Source organism: Arachis ipaensis, chromosome B2, assembly GCF_059453495.1.
Source record: "Arachis ipaensis isolate K30076 ecotype BB chromosome B2, ASM5945349v1, whole genome shotgun sequence".
NCBI classification, from domain to species: domain Eukaryota; kingdom Viridiplantae; phylum Streptophyta; class Magnoliopsida; order Fabales; family Fabaceae; genus Arachis; species Arachis ipaensis.
Window position 1 is genome coordinate 107423949 of NC_142437.1, and position 21900 is coordinate 107445848.

The window sequence follows — 21900 nt, forward strand, 5'->3', positions numbered from 1 at the left end:
TACTTCTCCTCTCTCTCTGGCCGAACCGGTTTGCATAAAGAAGATGATTAGCTTGGTTTGTTTGATTTCAACCGTGGAGGCTTCTCCCTATAAGTAAGGGTGAACAGTCAAGGCTTGAAGCAAGGAGTGAGAGTGCAAGGCACAGAGTTCTCATAGCTACCTAAGCTAACAGAAGTTCTTCTCCTTCAATGTTTTTATTTTGTAATTTTTCTGTTTAATTTTGTCTGTCTTGAATCTCATGGAAAAAGACAAACAGTGAGGTTTGTATGAAAAAGTCATAGAGCGGAAAAAGGCAGAGAGTGCAAAATTAAAAGAAAAAGCCATAGATGTCCTTAGAGGTCCTTTGTACATCTGTGTTGTGTTTCATAATTCTGTGGGAATCCCCTTGCAAGTTGGGTTAGCACTTAGCAGTTGAAAGCTTGGCAGTAACCAAGTCAAGTTCAGGATTGGGGTTTAGATTCTGGACTTGTCCCGGATAGGAAGGGTAGTTCCTAGGGAGAATTGGTGTTTGTAATCAAGGATGATTATAGTGAAATTCCATCATCATTGTGATGGAAACTGGATGTAGGATGCACTGCACTTAGCAGCTGAACTAGGATATATCTGGGTGTAATTTTCTCTCTCTTCTACTCCATTTCTGTTTCTACTGCACAGGAGATAAAACTGAAAAATATCTCGTGATGGGTCATGAGATAAAAAGAAAAAGTCTCGTGGCTAGGTACGAGACAAAAATCAAAAAGTCTCCTGAAGTTGTTTTAAAGACCAGCAAGTGTTATTAAGTGAAAAAGGGGCTAAGATTCAACCCTCCCTTCTCTTAGCCACTGAAACCATCAAAATCTAATTCCTTCTCTTCTTTCATACTCATCACTCCTTATATTTACTATATAAATCATTCACTTCACACATTTTCTTTATCTCTTCTTACCTAATCTCATATCTCTTTCTCTTTTTTCTTCTTCACTCTTGCTAATTTTTTGCACAACTAGAATTTAATTGATGACTGTAATTTTTTTTTAATTTATTAAACGTATATACTAGGTGATTGTGCGATTGTATTTATTATTTTTGTATTTTTTGTATAATTATATTTATTAGTTATATAGTATTTTTGTCGTATATATAACACTTCTTTCTCTTTATAATAATTTATATTTTTTAATATTATTTAGTTTTAATAATATTGATGAAAGTACATGTTTTCATAATTCATGAAAAATAAAATTAGAAAATTGAATATCGTTTTTAATTATCAAAATATTAATAATATTCATACTTGTATTTCATCTAATAGTTTTATCATTGTACTATAGTATTTAAATATAACCTAAAAAAGATAAAAAATAATAATAAACAAAAGTAACTATTTAAAAAATACTTATATAAAATAAGATGAATAAACTTCAATTAAATATTTTTATTACTTATAATCTAATTTATGTATAATTTTATTGATTTTATAATTGTTAAATTTTAAATTTATTTTTATTATTTTAAAATATCATTTATCATCAACCGTTATAAAATTAAAATCAATTTCGATACGCCACTAAACAAAATTTTAAATTTCTTAGTCAATTAAATTTAATATATATCACTACTCAATTGAATTATAAAATAACGATTAAACACAATTATTTATAATAAACTGTATATCTTTTTTTATATTTCTTTTTTGTTAAATAATAATATTAAATCATATATAAATTGTCAAACAAATATTGTATAATATTTTTTATAAATTAACTTCTAAGTTTCACATTAACTTACATATTATCTAATATATTTCTAAACAATATAACATGTTAAATATATATATTATATAATATAATTAATTTAATTTTTCGTGCATCACACGAATCTTACTCTAGTTGAAATAAAGTATCAATATCTTTCCAATTCTAATAGGATGAAGACAAGCTTTATGTCTAAATTCAAAAGAAGACAGAGCTTGACATCTATTGCCTTAAAGGCTTAGATTGTATACGAGGCATTTGGATAAATAACCGTGCATCAATTTAGTAAATATGATTTCAGCAAAAGATATATTTAGAACTTTTCATGCAAAACTCTCTAACAAATATTTCTCATTTGAAAAATATGAGCTCACTCCGAAAGAAAAGAAAAGGAAAAAAAAAAGACACTAAAGGAACCTTTTTATTAAGAAAAACTACAAGCCACAAATAGCATCTACATAAATATCAACATAAAAGTTCATATAGCAACATCAAATCCACTAAAAAGACTAAACACAAAATACAATTCTAGAGGCTAGAGCAGATAACAAAGTAGTGGAACATCATATGCCAACATCTCAACGAACATTTGTTATCACCCTTTTGTATTTGTACCTCTTTGCAATCCAAAGATACACAAGGAAGTTGAGCAAGCTGAGGAGGGTCAAAAGCCAAAAGAAGTAATCAAGATGGCCCCTATTCAGATTGTCCGGTATCCAACCAAGCCTTCCATGACTTGTGGTAACTTTTGTCACAATGGTAACAAGAAAGGTACTAACATAATTTCCCAAGGCCATAGTTGTTAGTGACAGAGCCGAGCAGAGACTTCTCATAGCATCAGGTGCCTCACCATAAAAGAACTCCATCTGACCGATGTTCGTGAAGACTTCCGCAGCTCCGACGAGGAAATATTGCGGCACTTGCCAGAAGATCGACATGGGGATGGTCTCGAGATCATAGTAGTTGTTTTTCCGGACCATGTTGAGACGAACGACCTCTAGGATTCCGGCCACAATCATGGACACAATGGAGATGATGAGGCCAATGCCTATACGTTGAAGTTGCGTGAATCTACGTTCATGTCCAGTGAACTTCCTTGCGAATGGGACAATGATGCGGTCATAGACCGGTGCCCAAAAGATGACGCTCAGAGTGTCGAAAAGGGAGAGGGAGGCTGATGGAATCTTGAATTTTGGACCAATATGCTGGTCCATTGTGTTGCCTTGTAGAACAAACATGGTGTTCATTTGAGAGTACACAGTTGCAAAGGCAATAAGTGAAGCCCAAACTGGGAGCAAGCGAATCACGGATTTGAACTCTTCGACTTGTGTTACCGTGCAGAGCTTCCATGGATTCGGCAAATCCTTTAGGCGGTCGGAGTCTGTCTCTACTGCTGCCTTATCCAAACATCTGGAAAACATAAGAATAAAAGAAAAATTTAGAATGAAAGTGTAACCAGAAGATGCTATATGATGAAGTGCAGAATAGGAAAAAGACAAGCCCGCAATTTTACCTTTCTTCATCCCAGTTGAACTTTCGAAATCTAGATTCTATTACTGAGAATTCGACTTATTTGGCCCAGGGCAGAGCTAGCCTCAATGTGAAAGAGGGGCCAAAAAATAATTTTATATTTAGAATAAAATAAAATAAAATTTTATGTATAATTTATAGAGAAAATTGATGGTTGGGGGAGGCCATTTCCCCCCTTACTCTGTATGAGGCTCTGCTTCTGATTTGGCCTAACTCAACTAAGGTAAATTTGAACTTTGAACCTCTTAGTTTAGGAAACAAATAAAGTATTTACTATCTTAATTCTTAACTAATACTCCCTCTGACTAAAATAAGTGTCGCTTTCACTTTTTGTTCATTGAAAAATTAATGTATCTAGATAAGCCCATTGTCTAATTACATTAACTTTTCAATGAAGCACAAAAAATGAAAACGATACTTATTTTGAAATTGATGGAATACCATGTTGGTTACAACTAGTTTTTATCCCAATTAAACCGCCAAAATCTAAATTCTATTGCTGGAAACTCGGCTTATCTGGCCTGACCCAACTAAGGTGAATTTGAACTTAAAACCTTTTTGTTAAGGAACCAAATAAAGTACTTGCAACCAGTTTTGATTGCCTAATATAATTTATCATAATTAAGTAGTGACAGCATGGTGTGAATAACTCACTTAAGTTCTTTTGTGTGTTCAAGTTTGCGGCATCCTTTGATGGCAGATTCTGCATCTGAAGTCTCATAAAGAAGAGACTTATCTTCTGGCACCTGAACACTGAATTTCCTTGTGGCCGTGACTATGACTTGGCAAATCCTAGTAAGAGGGCTGCCACCGGGTACTTGCAGCCGGTACCATCGACTACCGATGAAGAAAAATATAATTGCAATGATCATGGCAACCGCAGGGACTCCAAAACCCCATCCCCCACCCCACATTCATTTGTATCCAAACCAGCACTGAGGAAGCAATGAGTGCACCCACGTTGATGGAAAAGTAAAACCAGTTGAAAAAAGAGCTCTTCTTTTTCCTCTCAATGGTATCATTTTCGTCGAACTGGTCAGCGCCGAAAGACGAAACACACGGTCTGATACCGCCAGTTCCGAGAGCAATCAAGTAGAGTGCGATAAAGAGAGCTGCAGTTTGTCCTGTTGTTGGATGGCAATCACTTATACTGCGACACACAGGCTTCAGTCCAGGTGCTACAGCAGACAATGTTAACAGCGACATTCCCTGAAAAAAAGTAAATAAACATCCTAGATTTTATTGGGATGGATCGAAATGACGTCATAAATATGTTAGATGAATATGATGCTGAAGTTGGAATAAGCACTCTCGTAGACCGAAGTCTTGTGACGATTGATAAAAATAACAAACTTGGAATGCATGATTTGCTGCGAATATGGGAAGAGAAATCGTCCGTGACAAATATCCGAAGGAGCCAGAGGGGCGTTGCAGGTTATGGTTGCAGAAGGAAGTACTTGAAGTGCTACAAAAACACATTGTAATATCTACATGCTTTTTATTGTTTATGAAATCACCAAAGAAAGCTAAATGAACATAATATTTGATTTTGTTGTTGTACTTATTTGGTTTCTGATATAATTCTGTCTATTTTATTTTACAGGGTACAAAAGCTATTGAGGGACTAACTTTGAAGTTGACAAGAACTGATACAATTTGTTTGAAGACTGAAGCATTTAAGGAGATGAAGAAACTCAGATTGCTTCAACTTGCAGGTGTACAACTTGGTGGAGATTTTGAATATATTTCAAAAGATCTAAGATGCCTTTACTGGCATGGATTTCCTTTGAAATATATGCCTTCAAACTTTTCTCAAACAAGCTTAGTTTCCATGGAGTTAGAATCTAGCAGTCTCAAATTAGTGTGGAAAGAGCCAAAGGTATAAATTTTGAATATTTCTCAAACTTATTTCAATATATTTATTTTGATTTAAGGTTCTCATGGTAATGCTATTTTAATGTATAGGACTTGAGCTATGCTTTTATGTTGGTCATGCTTTCACAAACAAACAAACTTCTTTCATAATTTATCTTTCTTTCTTTCTTTCAGCTCCTTGAGAGGTTAAAAATTCTCAATCTTAGCCATTCTCAGCACTTGACACAAACCCCTAACTTCTCATACTTGCCTAATCTTGAAAAGTTGTTACTCAACGACTGTCCACGTTTGACTGCAATTTCAGAAACCATTGAACATCTCAAATACATTCTTTTGATCAATTTGGAAGATTGCACAAGCCTTCATAACCTTCCAAGAACTTTCTATAAGTTGAAATCTCTGAAAACTCTCATTATTTCGGGATGCTCAATGATTGATAAATTGGAAAATGATTTGGACCAAATGGAATCCTTGGTAACTTTGATTGCAGACAAGACTGCAATAACACAAGTGCCATTTTCAATAGTAAGATCAAAAAGCATTGGATATGTTTCTTTGAGTGGTTATGAAGGATTCTCACGTGATGTGTTTCCTTCTCTCATTTGGTCATGGATGTCACCCACAAATAATTTCTCATCTCAAGTTGAAACATGTATGGATTTGGAACTTGTTTCCTCAGATGTAGGAAAGCTTCGAAGTTTGCAAGTGGAGTACAACTCAGATTTTCAACTAGCTGAAGGTATTGCAAGAATTTTGGACACTCTATATGCAACATATTACAATGAATTAGAAGCAACACCAACTACATCACAGGTCTCAAACATGGGAAGTTCATCCATAATTAGTATTTGCAATCAATTTCAAATGAATGGATTAGTCAAGTCTCTTCTAATTGAAGTGGGAGTCAAGAACCAAGTCAGCAACATTCTTAGAGAGAGAGTTTTTCAGGTATCTCTCTCAAATTTATTTTTTATAGTAACGTTTAACTTAAGAGTAATATTAAAACAACTACATGATATTTACTTCAGAGATCTTAATGCCTCCAAGATTTGGCCATTGCTATTGGCAATAGAATCCTTTGACTTTTGAGAAACCAAAGAAAAAATGTGTAACAACTTATTGATTTCTATTTTTATTTTGGTGTATGATTATAAAACTGATAGATATATAGAGGATGTTTCCTCTTATTTAAGATTTCACAGTCTTATAGATTCTATTGTGGAACCAAATCTAGTGCCTCTGTTTTTAATTAGCAACAAGAATTCAGACACTAGAACATCATTTTCTTAATTGTTTAATTAATTATTGATTTAAGATTTTATGAATTTTTCTTTTCAGAAATTGAGCACCAATGAGCATGACAATTATTTGTTGCCGGGTGACAATTATCCTGATTGGTTGACCTTCAATTCTGATGGTGCTTCTATAATTTTCAATGTCCCTCACGGGAATGGACGTGACTTGAAGATAATGACAATGTGCATTGTGTATTCTTCTTCTGCGGACACCATCTCACTAAAATGTTTCAAGAATGTGTTGATAATAAATTACACAAAATCTACCATTCAAGTGTATAAGTGTGACACACTAGCTTCTCTTGAAGATGACGAGTGGCAAAGCATAATTTCAAGTTTGGAACCCGGAGACAGAGTTGAGATTGTGATTGTTGTTTATGGGACAGAATTTGTTGTGAAGAAGACATCAGTTTATCTCATATATGGTGAGCCAAATAATGAAGATAGGGATGCTACCGATATGCCAGAAGATAAGAATGTTGTTAGTTTTGGCAGAGCTAAAAAAGTAAGTAGTTCTAACCCTATCACACTCATTCAATAATGTGTTATTTCATGGTTAATGAGAGGAGATGATTTTATAACAATTGGCATTAGTTTTTAAATTTGTAATCCAAAAAAAAATTAACAATCCATGAACCAGTTATTCTATTGGTTAAGCATGTTTGACATGCTGAATTGCTTCAACCAGTACAAACCATTTTCTTTACTTCTTTGTGAGCTTAGAGATTTCATGGACCTTTGTCTCTCGCCTCCGTTCTGGTCTCGCCGCTGTTCTGGATTGGTGTCGCTGGTTTTCTAATTTGGAAACACTGCCTATCTGACAAACGAAGAAGGTAACCTCATTTTATGGTACCAACCTATACCTGCTGCTTCCTCAAATATGTATAGAACCATTTTCTTCATCAACAAAAATATGTTTTGTTTCCATGTCTTAGAATTTTTGTTTTTACTATAGCTTTAAAGTTTGCAGACATGGATGCATCAAATTTTCAAATCATGAGAAGACTTTTCCATTTCTATTGTAGTAGACCAGAAGTATCGATGTGGAAATCAAAGAGGAAGGTAGCTTGCTATGAAAACACTCAAAATTTGATCTGTTATGTGACCTTTAAAAGGAAAAAAAAAAATAGTTGTTGAAAAGAGCTCTTGGCAACATTAAGCATTAGAATTTTCTTCATTTTGTAATTATTCCTTTTCCTTTTATTCACTAACACTTCTGCCATTGTTTAAATAGAATATAACAACTGTTGCAAATCCAAATAATAATTTCCTTTTTTTAACTTATATCTATGTTATGTTTTTGAGCCTATCTCACAAACGAACAAGATAGCACCATTACACGGTGCAAACCTATACCTGTTTGAGAAATGAGAATTCAGTTTTGTTGTTTGTCATCAACAAAAAGTCAAAGCAATATCTTGTTTCTATGTTTTGATTTTGAGTTTTCTGCTATGGGTTTTAACTTTTACAACCCACTTAAATGATGAAGTTCGTTCTGACCAAAGAAAAAAAATAGAGAAAAAAAAAGGTAATCGATGAAGTTTGTTGTGACTTTCTAGATCTCAATGTCGAAGACTAGAAGTATTGGTGTGTCTTGCATTCTTCAAGAAAGACTGAGGCATAAAGTAATTTGTCGGTTTTGGATGATCGAAATTACAAGTTTTGAATGTTTGAAGCAAATTGAGTAATGATTAGGATTTAGGAGTCTTATTTTTGTAGAAAGAATGGCCAACACAAGTCTATAACTTTTTTATTAATATTAAGTGTTCTAATTATTACAAAATTGAAGAAAATTCTAATGTCTAGTGTTGCCATAAAGAGCTTGCTTCAAGACTGCTAGCTTCCTCTCATAACTCTGCTTTGACAACTCAGCCTTTCTCAATGCAGATTCTGATTCTTTGAGAGTGCTCACAACCTCTTCATTCTCTTTTATCAAAGTTTCCAAATTCTTATTGATGTTTATAGATTCAAACTCACAACATTTCACATTGAATTGTAACCTATTCCTCTTCTCATGCAAGGCTTTTAGTTTCACCTCCAATTCATTGATTTCTTTAGACATCTCATTGACCCTTTCTTTTCCTTTAGAAATTGAAGCAGAAAAGTGTCCCTGTTTAGCCTTAGCCGCTTTTAACTTCTCTTGAAGTCCATTCTGTGAGTCAATCAATCTTTCATGATTGTCTAACACTTCTTGAACAGGCGGAAAATCATTGAGAAAATCTTCATAGAAGTGATTAATCTCAGTAACCAAAGAGTGAAGATCTTTAGGAACTTGTGATGACCCTATTATTTGGCCTAATTGAGCCACATAGCCAAGAAGCTGATTCTTGATGTTAACATCTCCTACCAAGGCTTCTAGTTCATTATCCAAAAGAAGTTGCATTTTTTGAAAGATTGAAATCACAGAGAGACTTTGAAGTTCTAATGATCCAGGACTAGGGTACAGAAAGTAGCTCTCTGACAATGTTTTATCCAACTCTGCAATAAGCAAATCACTATCTTCATGAAGCTCATCTTTTGAAACCATCATAGTCAATGTAAGCTCAGAATATGTATTAGCATCAAGAGGGACCTGTATAAGAAAGTAATTAAATAGTTAGAAAAATGAACCAACAATTCGGGATTTAATTTTTAAATATGTGTGTATGTATTAATGTTAAAAAATAGTTGTTTAAACCAAATCAATATTTAAATCATTCAAAATTTTCACATGGAATTAATACAAATGTGAACCAAGCTGCCATTTTATATCCTTTCATACCTGAACTAAGGGAATAAGTCCTGTCATTTTATCTCCAATGGCAGCAACATCATCATCATTATTATCATCAACACTCGAAGAACTTTCATTTATATCAGTTGCTACTACATAATTAGCACCAAAACCATTAGTAATTGGTGGCATGATATCAGTACCAGAAGTAGAAGCATTTCTATCCAGATTGGCTACCATATCATCATCAACATTAGCAACAGTAGCACCATCCTCATCTTTTGCCATAGCATCAACACCAGAAACAATTTCATTCATACCAGCTACTGCATCATGAACACCAAAAACAGTAACATCTTCATCATAATCTGCTGCAATGACATCAACACCCAAAGTGCCTTCATTCACAGAAGCTACAACGTCATCACCAGTAGAACAAACAATATCATCCTCATCATCATTGAAGTGCTCCAAGTTTTCCTCAATTGGTGGTTCATCGTCATATATGAGATAAACTATGGTCTTCGTCACAATGAACCCAGATCCTAAAGCAACAACAATCCGCACGGTGTCACCAGGTTCTAGACTTGACATTAGGATTTCCCTGTCCTCATCTTTGAATGAAACTAACTTATCTCCCTTAAATACATTGGACATGTCCCTTGAGAGATTTAAGATTTGCACATTTTCAAGAATCAGATCTTCTGTTGTAGTGAATGTGGAAGAAGTAGAATAGTAAACAATGTGCAACATCATGGACTTCAAGTTGCGCCCATTCATATGAAGGACTTGAAAAGTCACAAAGGAACCTTCACCACTGAATGTTAACAAACCAGGATAATTGTTGTCATAAGGGAGCAGGTAATCTCCAAGCTCATTGTTCTGCGATTTTACATAACAAAGCATTATATGCTTCACAAATCATTTATTTCATTAACAACATAAATGATATTTCAAGCAACTTTAAAAGTTGTTTCCACTTCGGATCAAATTAAATAATTTTTGTTTAAGATATGCTTTTATAAATTCTTTCCACGTTTCGGTAGAACTTTTTAACTCGGCCTATTTTACACCTGCGGTACATAGCCGGTCTCAAGTCCGGATAAAGGAGAAGGGTTGTGTTAGGCTTTCGACAGCCTACACAAAAACTTAGTTGAATTTTCATAACATGGACCAAAGACGTTATTGCGCTGAAACTAGGTTGTTGCCCAGAAGTAACACGTTGTATGGCTCGTGTACAGTGTCAAATGAGCAAGAGCCACTGCATCGGTGTTCAGATTTAGTATTAAATGAGCAAGAGTTCCCACGTTTTCGTGAATGGACGAGGGTCAATAAGTTAGTTCACAAAAAAAAAAGTAAGAGTAAAGGTCGGAGCGACAGAAGATTGAGATTTGGGACATGGAACATAGGCACTCTAATAGGAAAATCCATAGAGATGGTTGATACCATGACAAGGAGGAAGATTAATATCACGTGCCTACAAGAAACAAAATGGGTCAGTACAAAGGCTAGGAAGTTAGATACTTTCGGATTCAAATTTTAGTATACAGGAAAAGTGAAGAATCAGAATGAGATATGTATTATTGTGGATAAACAGTGGAAGAAGGACGTAGTGAATATCAAGAGGGTGGGAGATAAGATCATCTCTATTAAACTTGTATTGGAAGGATGTACTTTTCATGTGATTAGCGCATATACACCGCAAGTAGGTTCGGACGAGCAATACAAGATAAGGTTTTAGGAGGATCTAAAGAGTTTAGTCAAAGACATACTTTCGGAAGATAAGATTTTTTTAGGAGGAAATTTAAATGCCCATGTTGGAAGAGAAGTGATTGGGTATGAGTATTCACGGAGGTCATGGTTTCGGGGTGGTCATTACCGAGGGTAAAACTATTTTAGACTTTTCTTCAATCTTTGACATTCTCATTGCAAATACATGTTTTAAAAAGAGAGACGAACATATTATAACCTATAGGAGTGGTATGACAAGCTTTCAAATCGACTTCTTCTTATTGAGGAGAGTCGACCGAAAATTTTGTATTAATTGTAAAATTATTCCAAGAGAGAGTTTAACAACATAACATAAGATGCTCTTCATGAATTTTTGCATTGAGTAAAAGTTGAGGAAAAAACATCACACGAAAGATGAGGAATAAAGAAGCTTCCGAAGACGGATAGGAGAAGAGGCAAAGTAGAATGGGGATGAAAGCGCGGAGGAGATGTGGAGGGAGATGACAGACGTTATTAGAAGAACAGCAAAAGAAAAATTAAGACAAAAAAGTGCATCTGATTTTATATGTGACAAAAAAAAGTGTCTTTAAAACTTAAAGATAAATTTTATCACACTGCTATAAGACTGGCTATGTTTTATGGTACATAGTGTTAGGCGGCCAAATGGAAGCACGAACATAAGTTAAGTATGACAGAGATGAAGATGTTGAGATGGATGAGTGGTCATAGGCGATTGGATAGAATAAGGAACGCAAGATGAGAGAGAGAGAGAGAGAAAGAGAAAGAGTATCACTTATTAAGAAAAACTAGAGTGAGACCCGCGCAATGCGCGAAGAGGTAGAATATTTATACTATATAGTATATTTTAATAAATGTTATATTTAAAATATTTTAGAGAAAATATTATAAATAGATTTTGAATTTATTTATTTTTAAAAAAGACATAGGTTATTTATATTAGAGTTATATAAAACTGCATTTTTATTTTTTTTTCATTTTTCGATTTGCATTAATGGCTACACTTTGTCTTTTTTTTTGCGATTTTTTTGTTTGTAAATAATTAAAAAAATAAATGAATAAGAATGAAAAACATATAAAAATGTTATATTAAATTTAAAAAATTTTTGACAATTATTATGAGAGATTAAGAAATGAAGAGTAGTAAGAGTCTTAATATGTATAAGTTGTAGAATTTGAATATTTGTAACTGAATTTTTTTATAATTATTATTATTATGACACTTTTAATGTATGTTGATTGCATTTAATTAGTACTTGATGTTTCAATTGAATAATAATATATAAGAGTTTTTTGTTTTAATTTTTAAAAATATTTTACTAAATAGTGATTGGTTGATTTTCATCTTTTACCAAGTCGATGTTTCAATTGAATAATAATATATAAGAGTTTTTTATTTTAATTTTTTAAAACATTTTACTAAATAGTGATTGGTTGATTTTCATCTTTTGCCAAGGTTGCAAAATTATTATTGAAGTAACTTTTTTTTTTAAATTATCCTTTTTTCACGCATCGATAGAAGTAATGTGGATAAACTTATTTACGGATTGCAAAATTAATATTGATGTGATTTTATTTTTAAAAAATTATCCATTTTTTCACATATTTTTATGATTTTAAATATAATGCAAAAGATTTTATTTTCATCCTACATAGTAGACAATTACAACAAACTATACGAATTTTTTCCTATCAATTAGTTATGTGTAGCAACAATTAGAATAAAATATGTTATAAAAATAATTAGTACTCACCTAAAGTGGAAGCTGAGTTGGCAACTTCTTAACTTAAAATTATCCATTTTTCACACATCGATAGTATTTTAAATATAATACAATATATTTTATTTAAATCCTACGTAATGATTCGTAAATAATTACAAAAGAATTTTTTTTCTATCTGTACCAAAAATCAATACAAAAAGCAGAACAGAATATGTTATGAGACTCTTTTGTACTAACCTGAAGTGGAAGCTAAATTGACACTCCTCTTTGACCGAAGATATTGCTTTCTCCTCATTCTTGCTTGTTTCGAGAAAAAAACAATGGCTCATGGGACCGGAAGAGGATGTAGGTAGAAAAAAATAATGGCTCATGGGATGGTACGGAGAGGTGCCAAGAGGAAGAGGGTTTCGAGAAGTATGAAGAAGGTAATAGGCTTTTCAGGGGTTTTTTTTTTTTTTGGTAAATGTTAATTTGTGTTTTTATTGTTTTAAAAATAAGAATTGATTTGGGAAAAGTTAAGTTGTTGGTTTTTATTGTGTTTTTTAGTTTTTTTTTTTTTTGAAAATAAAAGTTGATTTGGCAAGATTTGAGTGGTTGATTTTAACATTTTGTCAAGTAAGCAACATTGCTGACTTGGCGTTAGTAGAAGAAGAGAAATAGCTTCAAAAGAATGTGGATAAACCTTATCTACCTACTTTTATATATTAAGAATAGATATGGTAGAATCAAGTCTCAGATGATTTGGACATGTGAAAAGAAGACCGACAGAGCACCCAGTCATGAGGGTGGATGAGATGGAAGATGGACTAGGAGTGAAAGGTAGAGGAAGACTTAGGAAGACCATCATAAGATGGTCAAACAAAATTTACATGTAAACAGTCTCTCTGTTGACATGATATATGATAGAACATAATGTCGTCGTTTGATCCATATAACCGACCCATCTAATAGACAAGGCTCTGTTGTTGTTGTTTCAATAAAATTTTTTGTAGTTTGAAAAAAAATGTTAAATCAAAGACATCCATAAATAGATGATAGAGCAGATATTATCTTTTAATTCATTTTTTAGCATATAGAACCAAATAAAAGAAATTTATTATATCTATTATATCTATTATATATCTCTAATTTTAAAGCCAAAATGTGTCACATGTCACTTTCTCATTGCAATTGAAATCAAATCTTTTCCTCCAAAATTAAAGAGTTCTCCCATCCTCCCTCTTCATTTCTCTATTTCTCTTATTCCTTCGACCACTCTATCTATTTTATATATCATTATCAATATCAATGATTAATTACTAATTTGACAATCAAAATGTGCAACATAACATTCTTTAATTGCATTAAAATTAAAATTGAAATATTAAAATTGAAATTGAAATATACCTATATTATATATCATATATTACTATCTAATTTAATAATCAAATGTATCACATGACACTCTCTTATTAAAATTGAGAAATATTTTGATCAAAATTAATAAATTTCCTTCCTAAATTTTTTCATCTACCTCTCTCCATTTTTCTATTGTTCTCTACTTTTTTTACTCTATATATAATTTATATTTTATATTAGTAATTTGACAAATCAAAATATGTCATCTGATATTTTTTACAATTAAAATAAAATTTTTCTTTCAAAATTAATAAACTCTCACTCTCACTTTCATTCTTCATCTTTATCTTTCTCTCTCTTTTCTCTCATTCTCTATTTTTCTATATTTCTCTTCTACAGAAAACAAAATTAATAAAATAATATAATTTAAATAAAAAATGTTGTTATTATTATTATTATTGTTATTATATACATAGTCTTTTAGTTTTTTATTTAGTTTTAAATTTTTACCGCTTATCTTTCTAATATATATTTTTATTTTTCTTTTTTCAAATATTTATTACATATAATTTTAAGAGAATACTAATATTATAATTAAATAAAAGTTAGAATCAAAATTCAATTATTTTAAAAAAATTAATGTTGAGTTAATTTTATAACTATCAGTATAATTTTTTATGCTAATATCTAATTATATTTTTATATATATAGAGAGAAAAAATATTATTTTTAAATAGCAAGTATGAAAATTAATTATTTTTATTTGTAAAACAGACTTAACAATTAACACCTAATTAAATGTAAAAGTATATACGTTAAATTGTTTTAAATTTTAGATAACGAATGTTAAAATTAAATATTAATAAAAAATTAGACTTTTTCATATAAAAATAATAACTAAAAATCTTATTATTTAATTTTTTATCTACAGGTACATTGGTCTTCTTAGCTAGAGACTTTTATCAATCTATGACTTTTTTTTTTGTAAAAGTAGTTTAATTTTATAAATCTTTTGTGCCATGCATAATCTATACTGTCAGAACAAAGTAGACCACAATTTTATTAAATTTATATTTCCGTAATGTTATTACGGGTAAAAATACTAGTTATTTATAAAAGATAGGGACAAACCTGTAAAATAGTCTTTTGAAGTATGTCTGTGGTTGAGTTTTCCACCCCCATTTGAATCAAAAGGGAATTCAAAGAAGATTTTGGTTCAGAAATATCCATCCCCAATTCATTGCAATTTGCCACATTATCAGTTTTCAAAGATACATATCCTTTTATCTGAAGCCGTGGACGCCAATTTGCATAAGTGAAAACATTTGAACATTTTTGCATAACTGAAGACAACATATTATTTGGTGAAGTCCATAACCAAAACATAATTAAAGGAATCACATCACATGCCAATCCTTCATAGCCACACAAAGAAACATGTCCAAGGTTTCTTAATCTTGCTAGCGCACTGGGCACTTGTGCTATGGCAGTGTTATCAGCTTTTAGCACTGCCAAAGATTCCATTTGTTCCACATCTTCTTCTAACTTATCAATCTTTAAACACCCAGAGAGGATGAGAGTTTCAAGAGATGTCAACTTGTATATGCTTCTTGGAAGTACACAAAGGTTTGTACATCCTTCTATATTGATATGAAGGATGTTTTTTAGAGTTCCAATGGTATAGGAAATCAAAGACAATTCTGTACAATCCTTGAGTACTAACTTCTCAAGATTAGGTAGGTATGAAAAATCTGGGGTTTTGATCAAGTCATGTGAATGACTAAGATTTAAAATCTTCAGCTGTTTCAACAACTACAAGAAAAGAAAATTTCAAGGCTTATGTTAGAATACAATACAAGCTTATGAATTATATGTACGCGTTAGGATTCTTACCCGGGACTCCTTCCACAGAACTTTGAGTTTGCTGTTTTCTAACTCAATGGAAATTATATTTGGTTGATAGCAGTCTATGGGAGTGTGTCTCAAAGGAAATCCATGCCAACTCATCCATCTAAGATATCTTGAAAGATGTTTGAACTCTCCATTAGGTTGTACACCCGCGAGTTGAAGCAATTTAAGTTTAGTCATATTCTTAAATGCTTCTTTACTCAAACAAATGGAATTGGTCATTGGCAGCTTCAAACTCAATCCCTTAGCCTTTAAATCTGTTCCCTAAAAGAAATGAAAATGGAATATTAGGCTGCGTTTGTTTCCGAGAACACGATAGGACAAGACACTGAGAATAGGACAGGACAAGATATTAATGGACAGAGACACAAAGTTTTATGTTCTTGTATTCTGTTTGGTGATAAATTAGAACAAATTATGAAAATCCAATTTATTTTCATTTTTTTTTCATTCAAAAAATTTGAGATGAAAAATATAATAATAAAAAATATAATTATAAAAAATTAATAAAAATAATGAAAAAAAAATAAAAAATAAGTTGTGTCCCTTGTTAGTGTCTCCGTGTCATTCCTATCAGGATGGATACAAAATATATTAATTCAATGTCTCTGTACACATTATCTCTGTCCATGTCTCCTTTGCCAAACATAATTTTGTGTCTCTATGTCCCTATCTCAGTAGCCTTAGTTATTGGGAGTTGGAAATTAGCAAAAGCAGTATAACAATTAGATTTAATTTTTCAACAAATAATGCTTATTTCTTCCCCCATCAAGGGAACTCTTAATGTTAGCTTTGACAGCACTTTTATTGAAACTAATTTTATCTAAAACGTAAATCATACCTCATGATTCTCTAATAGTTCAAGCACTTTCTCATCATACCATAATCTACTTCGCTCTTCAAGTTCAGGTGATTGCTCACAAATTATTGCTCTTCCCATATCTCTTAACAAGTCATGCATTCCAAGCATATTGTTATCAACAGTTACAAGGTTTCGCGCTTTAAGGGCACTGATTCCAATTTCTGCATGGAGTCCGCAACCATTTAATATCTTCACAACATCATTTCGATCCATCCCAATAAAAAAGCATGCAATGTCAAGGAATATTTCTTTTTCATAATTCTTACTTAAACCATCAAAACTTATTTGTAGTTTCTTCTGGACTTTATCATGGGGAATTAATTTCAGAGTATCCAATGCACTTTGCCATTCTATTATTCCCATATTAAACAAATGGGACCCAAGAACTTCCAGAGCCAGTGGCAATCCATTAGAATATTCAACTACATCTGTAGATAGCTTGACAAACTCTTCTTTTGGACATGCTTGTTTGAATGCATGCCAGCTAAAAAGCTCAAGGGATTTAGCCCCATTCATCTCTTCTAGATTGAATGTGAGTTTACACACTCGAAGAAGATCATCATGTCTTGTTGTGATGATTACTACGCTCCCAGGACGACACCATTCACCACTACCACACAAAGCATTGAGTTGGTCCAAATCAGTCACATCGTCAAGCACAATGAGTACCCTTTTAGCACCAAGCCTTTCCTTTAATATTTGCTTCCCTGAATCAATGTTACTTATGTGTATCCTTGTTGCAATGAATATATCCTCAAGAAGTTGCTGTTGCAAGAGAACCTTTCCATTATCTTGCTGCCATGTTTCTCTAATGTTCAGGAGGAAGCTCCTGCCATCAAAATCGCGACGAATTTTGTTATAGATGGCTTTGGCAATAGTGGTTTTACCAACGCCCCCCATGCCTTTTATCCCAAGTATTAGAACATCTTTTATCTTTTGAATGTTTGATTCTTCAATCAACTTTTGCACACGAGGTTCTACTCCCACTGGATGCGCTGCAACGAACAACTCTGTCTTATCTAATAAACGAGTAACGTGTTCGACAATTCTTTTGATATCTTCACTTTCGTTCCTATAAAATATAGAGAGCAGAGATAAGCAACAAAGTCAGTCATCACATTAGCACAAGATGAAATAATCAATTAGAAAACTCTAAACTATCTATCAAATAATATATAAGTGTGTATGAGACTTCTAAATACAAATACCTGGAGTTGATCACAGTCGTCCCTGAAAAGCTACTAACTTCACGAAGATCTGTTCTCCAACTTTGCACCTTATCTTCTTCCACTGATCTTCGACTTATAAGACTTTCAAAAGCTTTCCCAAAGTCAGTCTCTTTCTTTTGATAACGTACATCTGAGGGATCTACTTCATAGAATATAGGGTAAACCACTTGACCTTTTGTTCTATGGCATACCATGATATTCTCAAGCTCTTGCAGGCACCATTTTGAATCAGAATAGTGGGTTGAAAAAACAATGACAGAACATGCAGACAATCCAATTGCTTTTAACAATGCGATTGAAATCCGTTCTCCCCTTTGAAGTCCATCAACATCATCATCATCCTTGTAAGCAGTAATTCCAGCATTTTGGAGAGATGTATGGAGATGTGATGTAAACGTTGGACGAGTGTCCTTGCCTCGAAAACTCACAAAAACATCGTACATCCTTCGCTGCAAAATGATTATAATAAGAAAAAGGTGAAAATCATATATTGGATAATAAGAAAACATAGTAGTGTATACCATGGAATGCTAGAGGGCCATCACATCAATTAGCCATCAATGTTTACCTATACTTTTCCTTAAAAATATGGACTAAAGTATGTTGTTGGATTAATAGACTAAAAGAATTGGATTAATGACTAAAAATGATGGCCAAAAACAATAAATTCTGATGATGGTGTAGCATTTCTCATATATACCTGAGCATCAGTTTGTGATTGCTCTCGAACGATTTCTCTTCCCATGTCACGCAGCAAAGGATGCATTCGAACTCTATCTTTCTCGTCAAATGTTATAAGACTCTGCTCTTCAAGGAAACCAATTCCATATTCGCTGAGTCCAAAGGCATCCTTTAGTGTTTGCAGTGCCTCCTCTCTTTCCATGCCAATACAAAAGCTAGCTATATCAAGAAATATTTCTTTCTCTCTGTCATCATTTAAGCCATCAAAGCTTATTTTCAAAACTTTGTGTACATCCGGATGGGGAAACCTTTTGAGTCCACCTAATACATTCTCCCACTCGTCTTTCATCTTTCCAAACAATTGACAACCAATTGTTATAAGGGCCAATGGCAATCCCCCACAATATTTAACTACATCTTCTGCAAGTCTAGCAAACTCTGTTAAAGGAGTTGCTTTCCCAAATGCATTCCAACAAAAAAGTTGAAGAGATTCATTGTAATCCATTTCTTTCACTTGGTACACATACTCAACTCCAATCCTACGAAGCAGACCTCTATCTCTTGTTGTGATGATTATTATACTCCCTGCACCAAACCATTCTGGACTTCCACACAAGGCATTCAACTGGTCTATATTATTTACATCATCAAGTACAAGAAATACCTTTTTCAGGCGAAGTTTTTCCCTTAATAAAGCTACTCCTGATGCGATGTTTTGTATGTTTATCTGTGCTTTGCAAATACCATTCAATAACTGTTCTTGCAGAAAAACCTGTTGGTTATTCTCCCACATCTCCCGAATGTTTGGGAGGAACATTGGCCTATCAAAACCGTGACGAATTTGATTATAAACACTTTTCGCAATGGTTGTTTTACCCACTCCTCCCATCCCCCATATCCCCATTAACACGACGTCTTCTGGTTTATGAGAATGTAACTCTTGAATCACATCTTCCGTGCGAGATTGTACTCCCACTAGATGCTTTGCGATGAACAAGTCTTCCGAAGCAAGTAGAGTAGTTATATGTTTAACAATCTTTCCGATCATTTCAGCTTCATTTCTGCAAAAATCAACCAACGATTTTACGTAAGTAACGATTCTAACTTTTTCCAATGAATTCAACTAAACTAATGGAACTCAGCCTTTATTTGGTCACCAAGACACATTTAAATCTAAATCAAGGAGGATGCTCCCTTAACAGGCGTAAAACGTCTTTTTATCTTCTTGTAAAGACATTTATGTTTCGCATTATTATTGAAAATATTAATAAATCAGTTATTTTTAAATTTCTTAACAAATTAAAATAAAACCGATTTTTTTATAACAATAACAATAAACTTAATTGTTATCGGATCCAGTCCAATTGATCAACATAATCCACTAGACCATGGTTCTTTTTCTATTTTTTTAAAAATAAAAATTAGGAATATATTTATCTTTTTATCAAAAAATTTAAATATAATTCAGTTTAAATTATGTAAATCGATAGGATCAAATCGGATCTAATAATTATAGTGTGGACAATTGAATTTATTATTGTTGCTATAATAAACCGATTTTATTTTGATTTATTAAAAATAAATTATTAACCGATTTAATAAAGATGTCCAATAATATCATGACACATGTAAACGTCTTAAAAAAAAAGACATTTTTAATGTCTTTATTAAAGTGATCTCCTTAAATCAATACAAGAAATAGTTTTATAAAAAACTAATGTATTTGTGGATAAATAAATAAATTATTTAATTTATTTTTAATGTATATTTTATATTTGAATATATATTTTTATATTTATAATTAATTTAATAACTGATTTATTTTTATATAATTGTCTATTTTAGAACATTTTTAAAATAAAAAATATAAAAAGAAAGAAAAGTAAAAGAAACAAGCAGATATATATGGAATTACCTGTCTCCGGTGATTGCGAATCCAGAAAGGTTAGCAGCTTCAGTGAGCGCAGCCCTCCATGCATGGACTATCTCATTCTCATATGAGAATCTATGACTTTGAAAAGCTTCTCCAAAAGGACCTCTCTGGTGGCGTACATCTGCGGGATCAACATTGTAGAATACCGGAATGACAGTTTGACCTCCAGTGCTTATACACTCCATTATTTTCATCAACTCGTCCAGACACCATCTAGAACCAGCATAACTTTCTGAGAAAACAACAACCAAAAGTCTAGAAGCTTCGATTGCTTGAATCAGTGTGTATGTTATCTGCTCTCCTCTCCCAAGCGCCACCTCGTCCCTGAAAACATGAATCCCAGCTCTCCTCAAAGCGTCATAGAGATGTGAGGTGAATCCGTGGCGAGTGTCTTGGCCTCGGAAACTCAAATACACATCGTACTTCCATGATGGATCGGGGATTCTTTCTGCTGATTGGTAGTAAGACATGGGCGATGATGGATTAGAATCAAGAGCAAAGGGATTCGTTGGGTAACTGGTGAACAAACTTTATATGATTATAAAGTCAACGCACAAATCAGATCACAGCATTTGCATATGCAGCTCTATCTACATATACTGCTTAACTTTTTGTTCATATGTTAGAGATTAGAGATTAGTACATGTACAGTAGTAATAAACAATAAAGATTAGATTATTTAAACTATGGCATTTTGTGTTAGTGTTAATCATCTATAAACAATTAAGGTAGTTATCACACATTTTCTCTTGTATTTATATAAATCATAAATTTTTTTTGTTTTGAAGTATCAATAATTACACACTACACATTTTCGTGGTGAATGTCATTGTTTATTGAGCTAACAGATTCCAATTTGTTCGTTATTACTTAGAGATGCTCACACTCTTGTCTTTGTGTTATGACAGCTTTACTTGGGCCAGCAACATATGAAAAAAATGTAAGAGGACATTAAGGTTGTCGTTATTAGATCAGATATATACTAGATTACACCGGGAGAAAAAACAAGAGAGTTTTGTTAAAGCCTTTTAATATTTAAGGTTGTCGTCATTAGTCTTTTAATATTACAAAATTTTTGCTAATGAGTGTTTTCAAAGTTCTGAGGGAACCGAAAATAAAACCATTTAAACTATCAATAACTTTTTTTCAATTATTGTTTACGCTTGTTCAAAAAAAAAAAAGTATTGTTCTCTTATATTTTTTCTTTTGTTAATTGGTATGAAAGATTAGGAAATAAAAAATCAATTCAACTAGGTATCCTTTAAAAGTTGTACAATATTCAGCCTTTTATTACAATAATTTAAAAAAAAGTAAAACAAACGCATCTAAA

At 32.5% G+C, this 21900-nt stretch overlaps 2 protein-coding genes and 1 pseudogene across 2 annotated transcripts; 1 reads left to right on the forward strand and 2 right to left on the reverse strand.

Annotated features, from left to right (window-relative positions):
- Positions 1–2179: 2179 nt before the first annotated feature.
- On the reverse strand, positions 2180–4177 carry LOC107628460 (protein NRT1/ PTR FAMILY 8.1-like). The gene is made up of 2 exons (XM_088503727.1): positions 3918–4177; positions 2180–3143 (listed from the first exon to the last, which is right to left on the reverse strand). Exons 1-2 carry the CDS (start codon positions 4175–4177, stop codon positions 2312–2314), a joined length of 1092 nt encoding a protein of 363 aa, XP_088359853.1. The 3' UTR covers positions 2180–2311.
- Positions 4178–4275: 98 nt separating this feature from the next.
- Positions 4276–7232, forward strand: LOC107627641 (uncharacterized; annotated as a pseudogene).
- Positions 7233–8160: 928 nt separating this feature from the next.
- Positions 8161–21251, reverse strand: LOC107627643 (disease resistance protein RPP2A-like). The gene is made up of 8 exons (XM_021116167.2): positions 20553–21251; positions 18657–19698; positions 17936–18405; positions 16707–17799; positions 15851–16129; positions 15089–15769; positions 9195–10028; positions 8161–9005 (listed from the first exon to the last, which is right to left on the reverse strand). Exons 1-8 carry the CDS (start codon positions 21038–21040, stop codon positions 8229–8231), a joined length of 5664 nt encoding a protein of 1887 aa, XP_020971826.2. The 5' UTR covers positions 21041–21251; the 3' UTR covers positions 8161–8228.
- Between the last annotated feature and the right edge of the window lie 649 nt (positions 21252–21900).

Bases quoted from the DNA above. Each gene is read 5' to 3' on its own strand.
- LOC107628460 (XM_088503727.1), bottom strand. From the start codon at position 4,177: ATGTGGGGTGGGGGATGGGGTTTTGGAGTCCCTGCGGTTGCCATGATC. The intron at 3,144-3,917 runs GTGAGTTATTCA...TATGTTTTCCAG, and splicing joins GAACACACAAAAGAACTTAA to ATGTTTGGATAAGGCAGCAG.
- LOC107627643 (XM_021116167.2), bottom strand. From the start codon at position 21,040: ATGTCTTACTACCAATCAGCAGAAAGAATCCCCGATCCATCATGGAAG. The intron at 19,699-20,552 runs GTAATTCCATAT...TGATTTTTGCAG, and splicing joins TTCGCAATCACCGGAGACAG to AAATGAAGCTGAAATGATCG. The intron at 9,006-9,194 runs GTATGAAAGGAT...TTTCTTATACAG, and splicing joins GACTTATTCCCTTAGTTCAG to GTCCCTCTTGATGCTAATAC.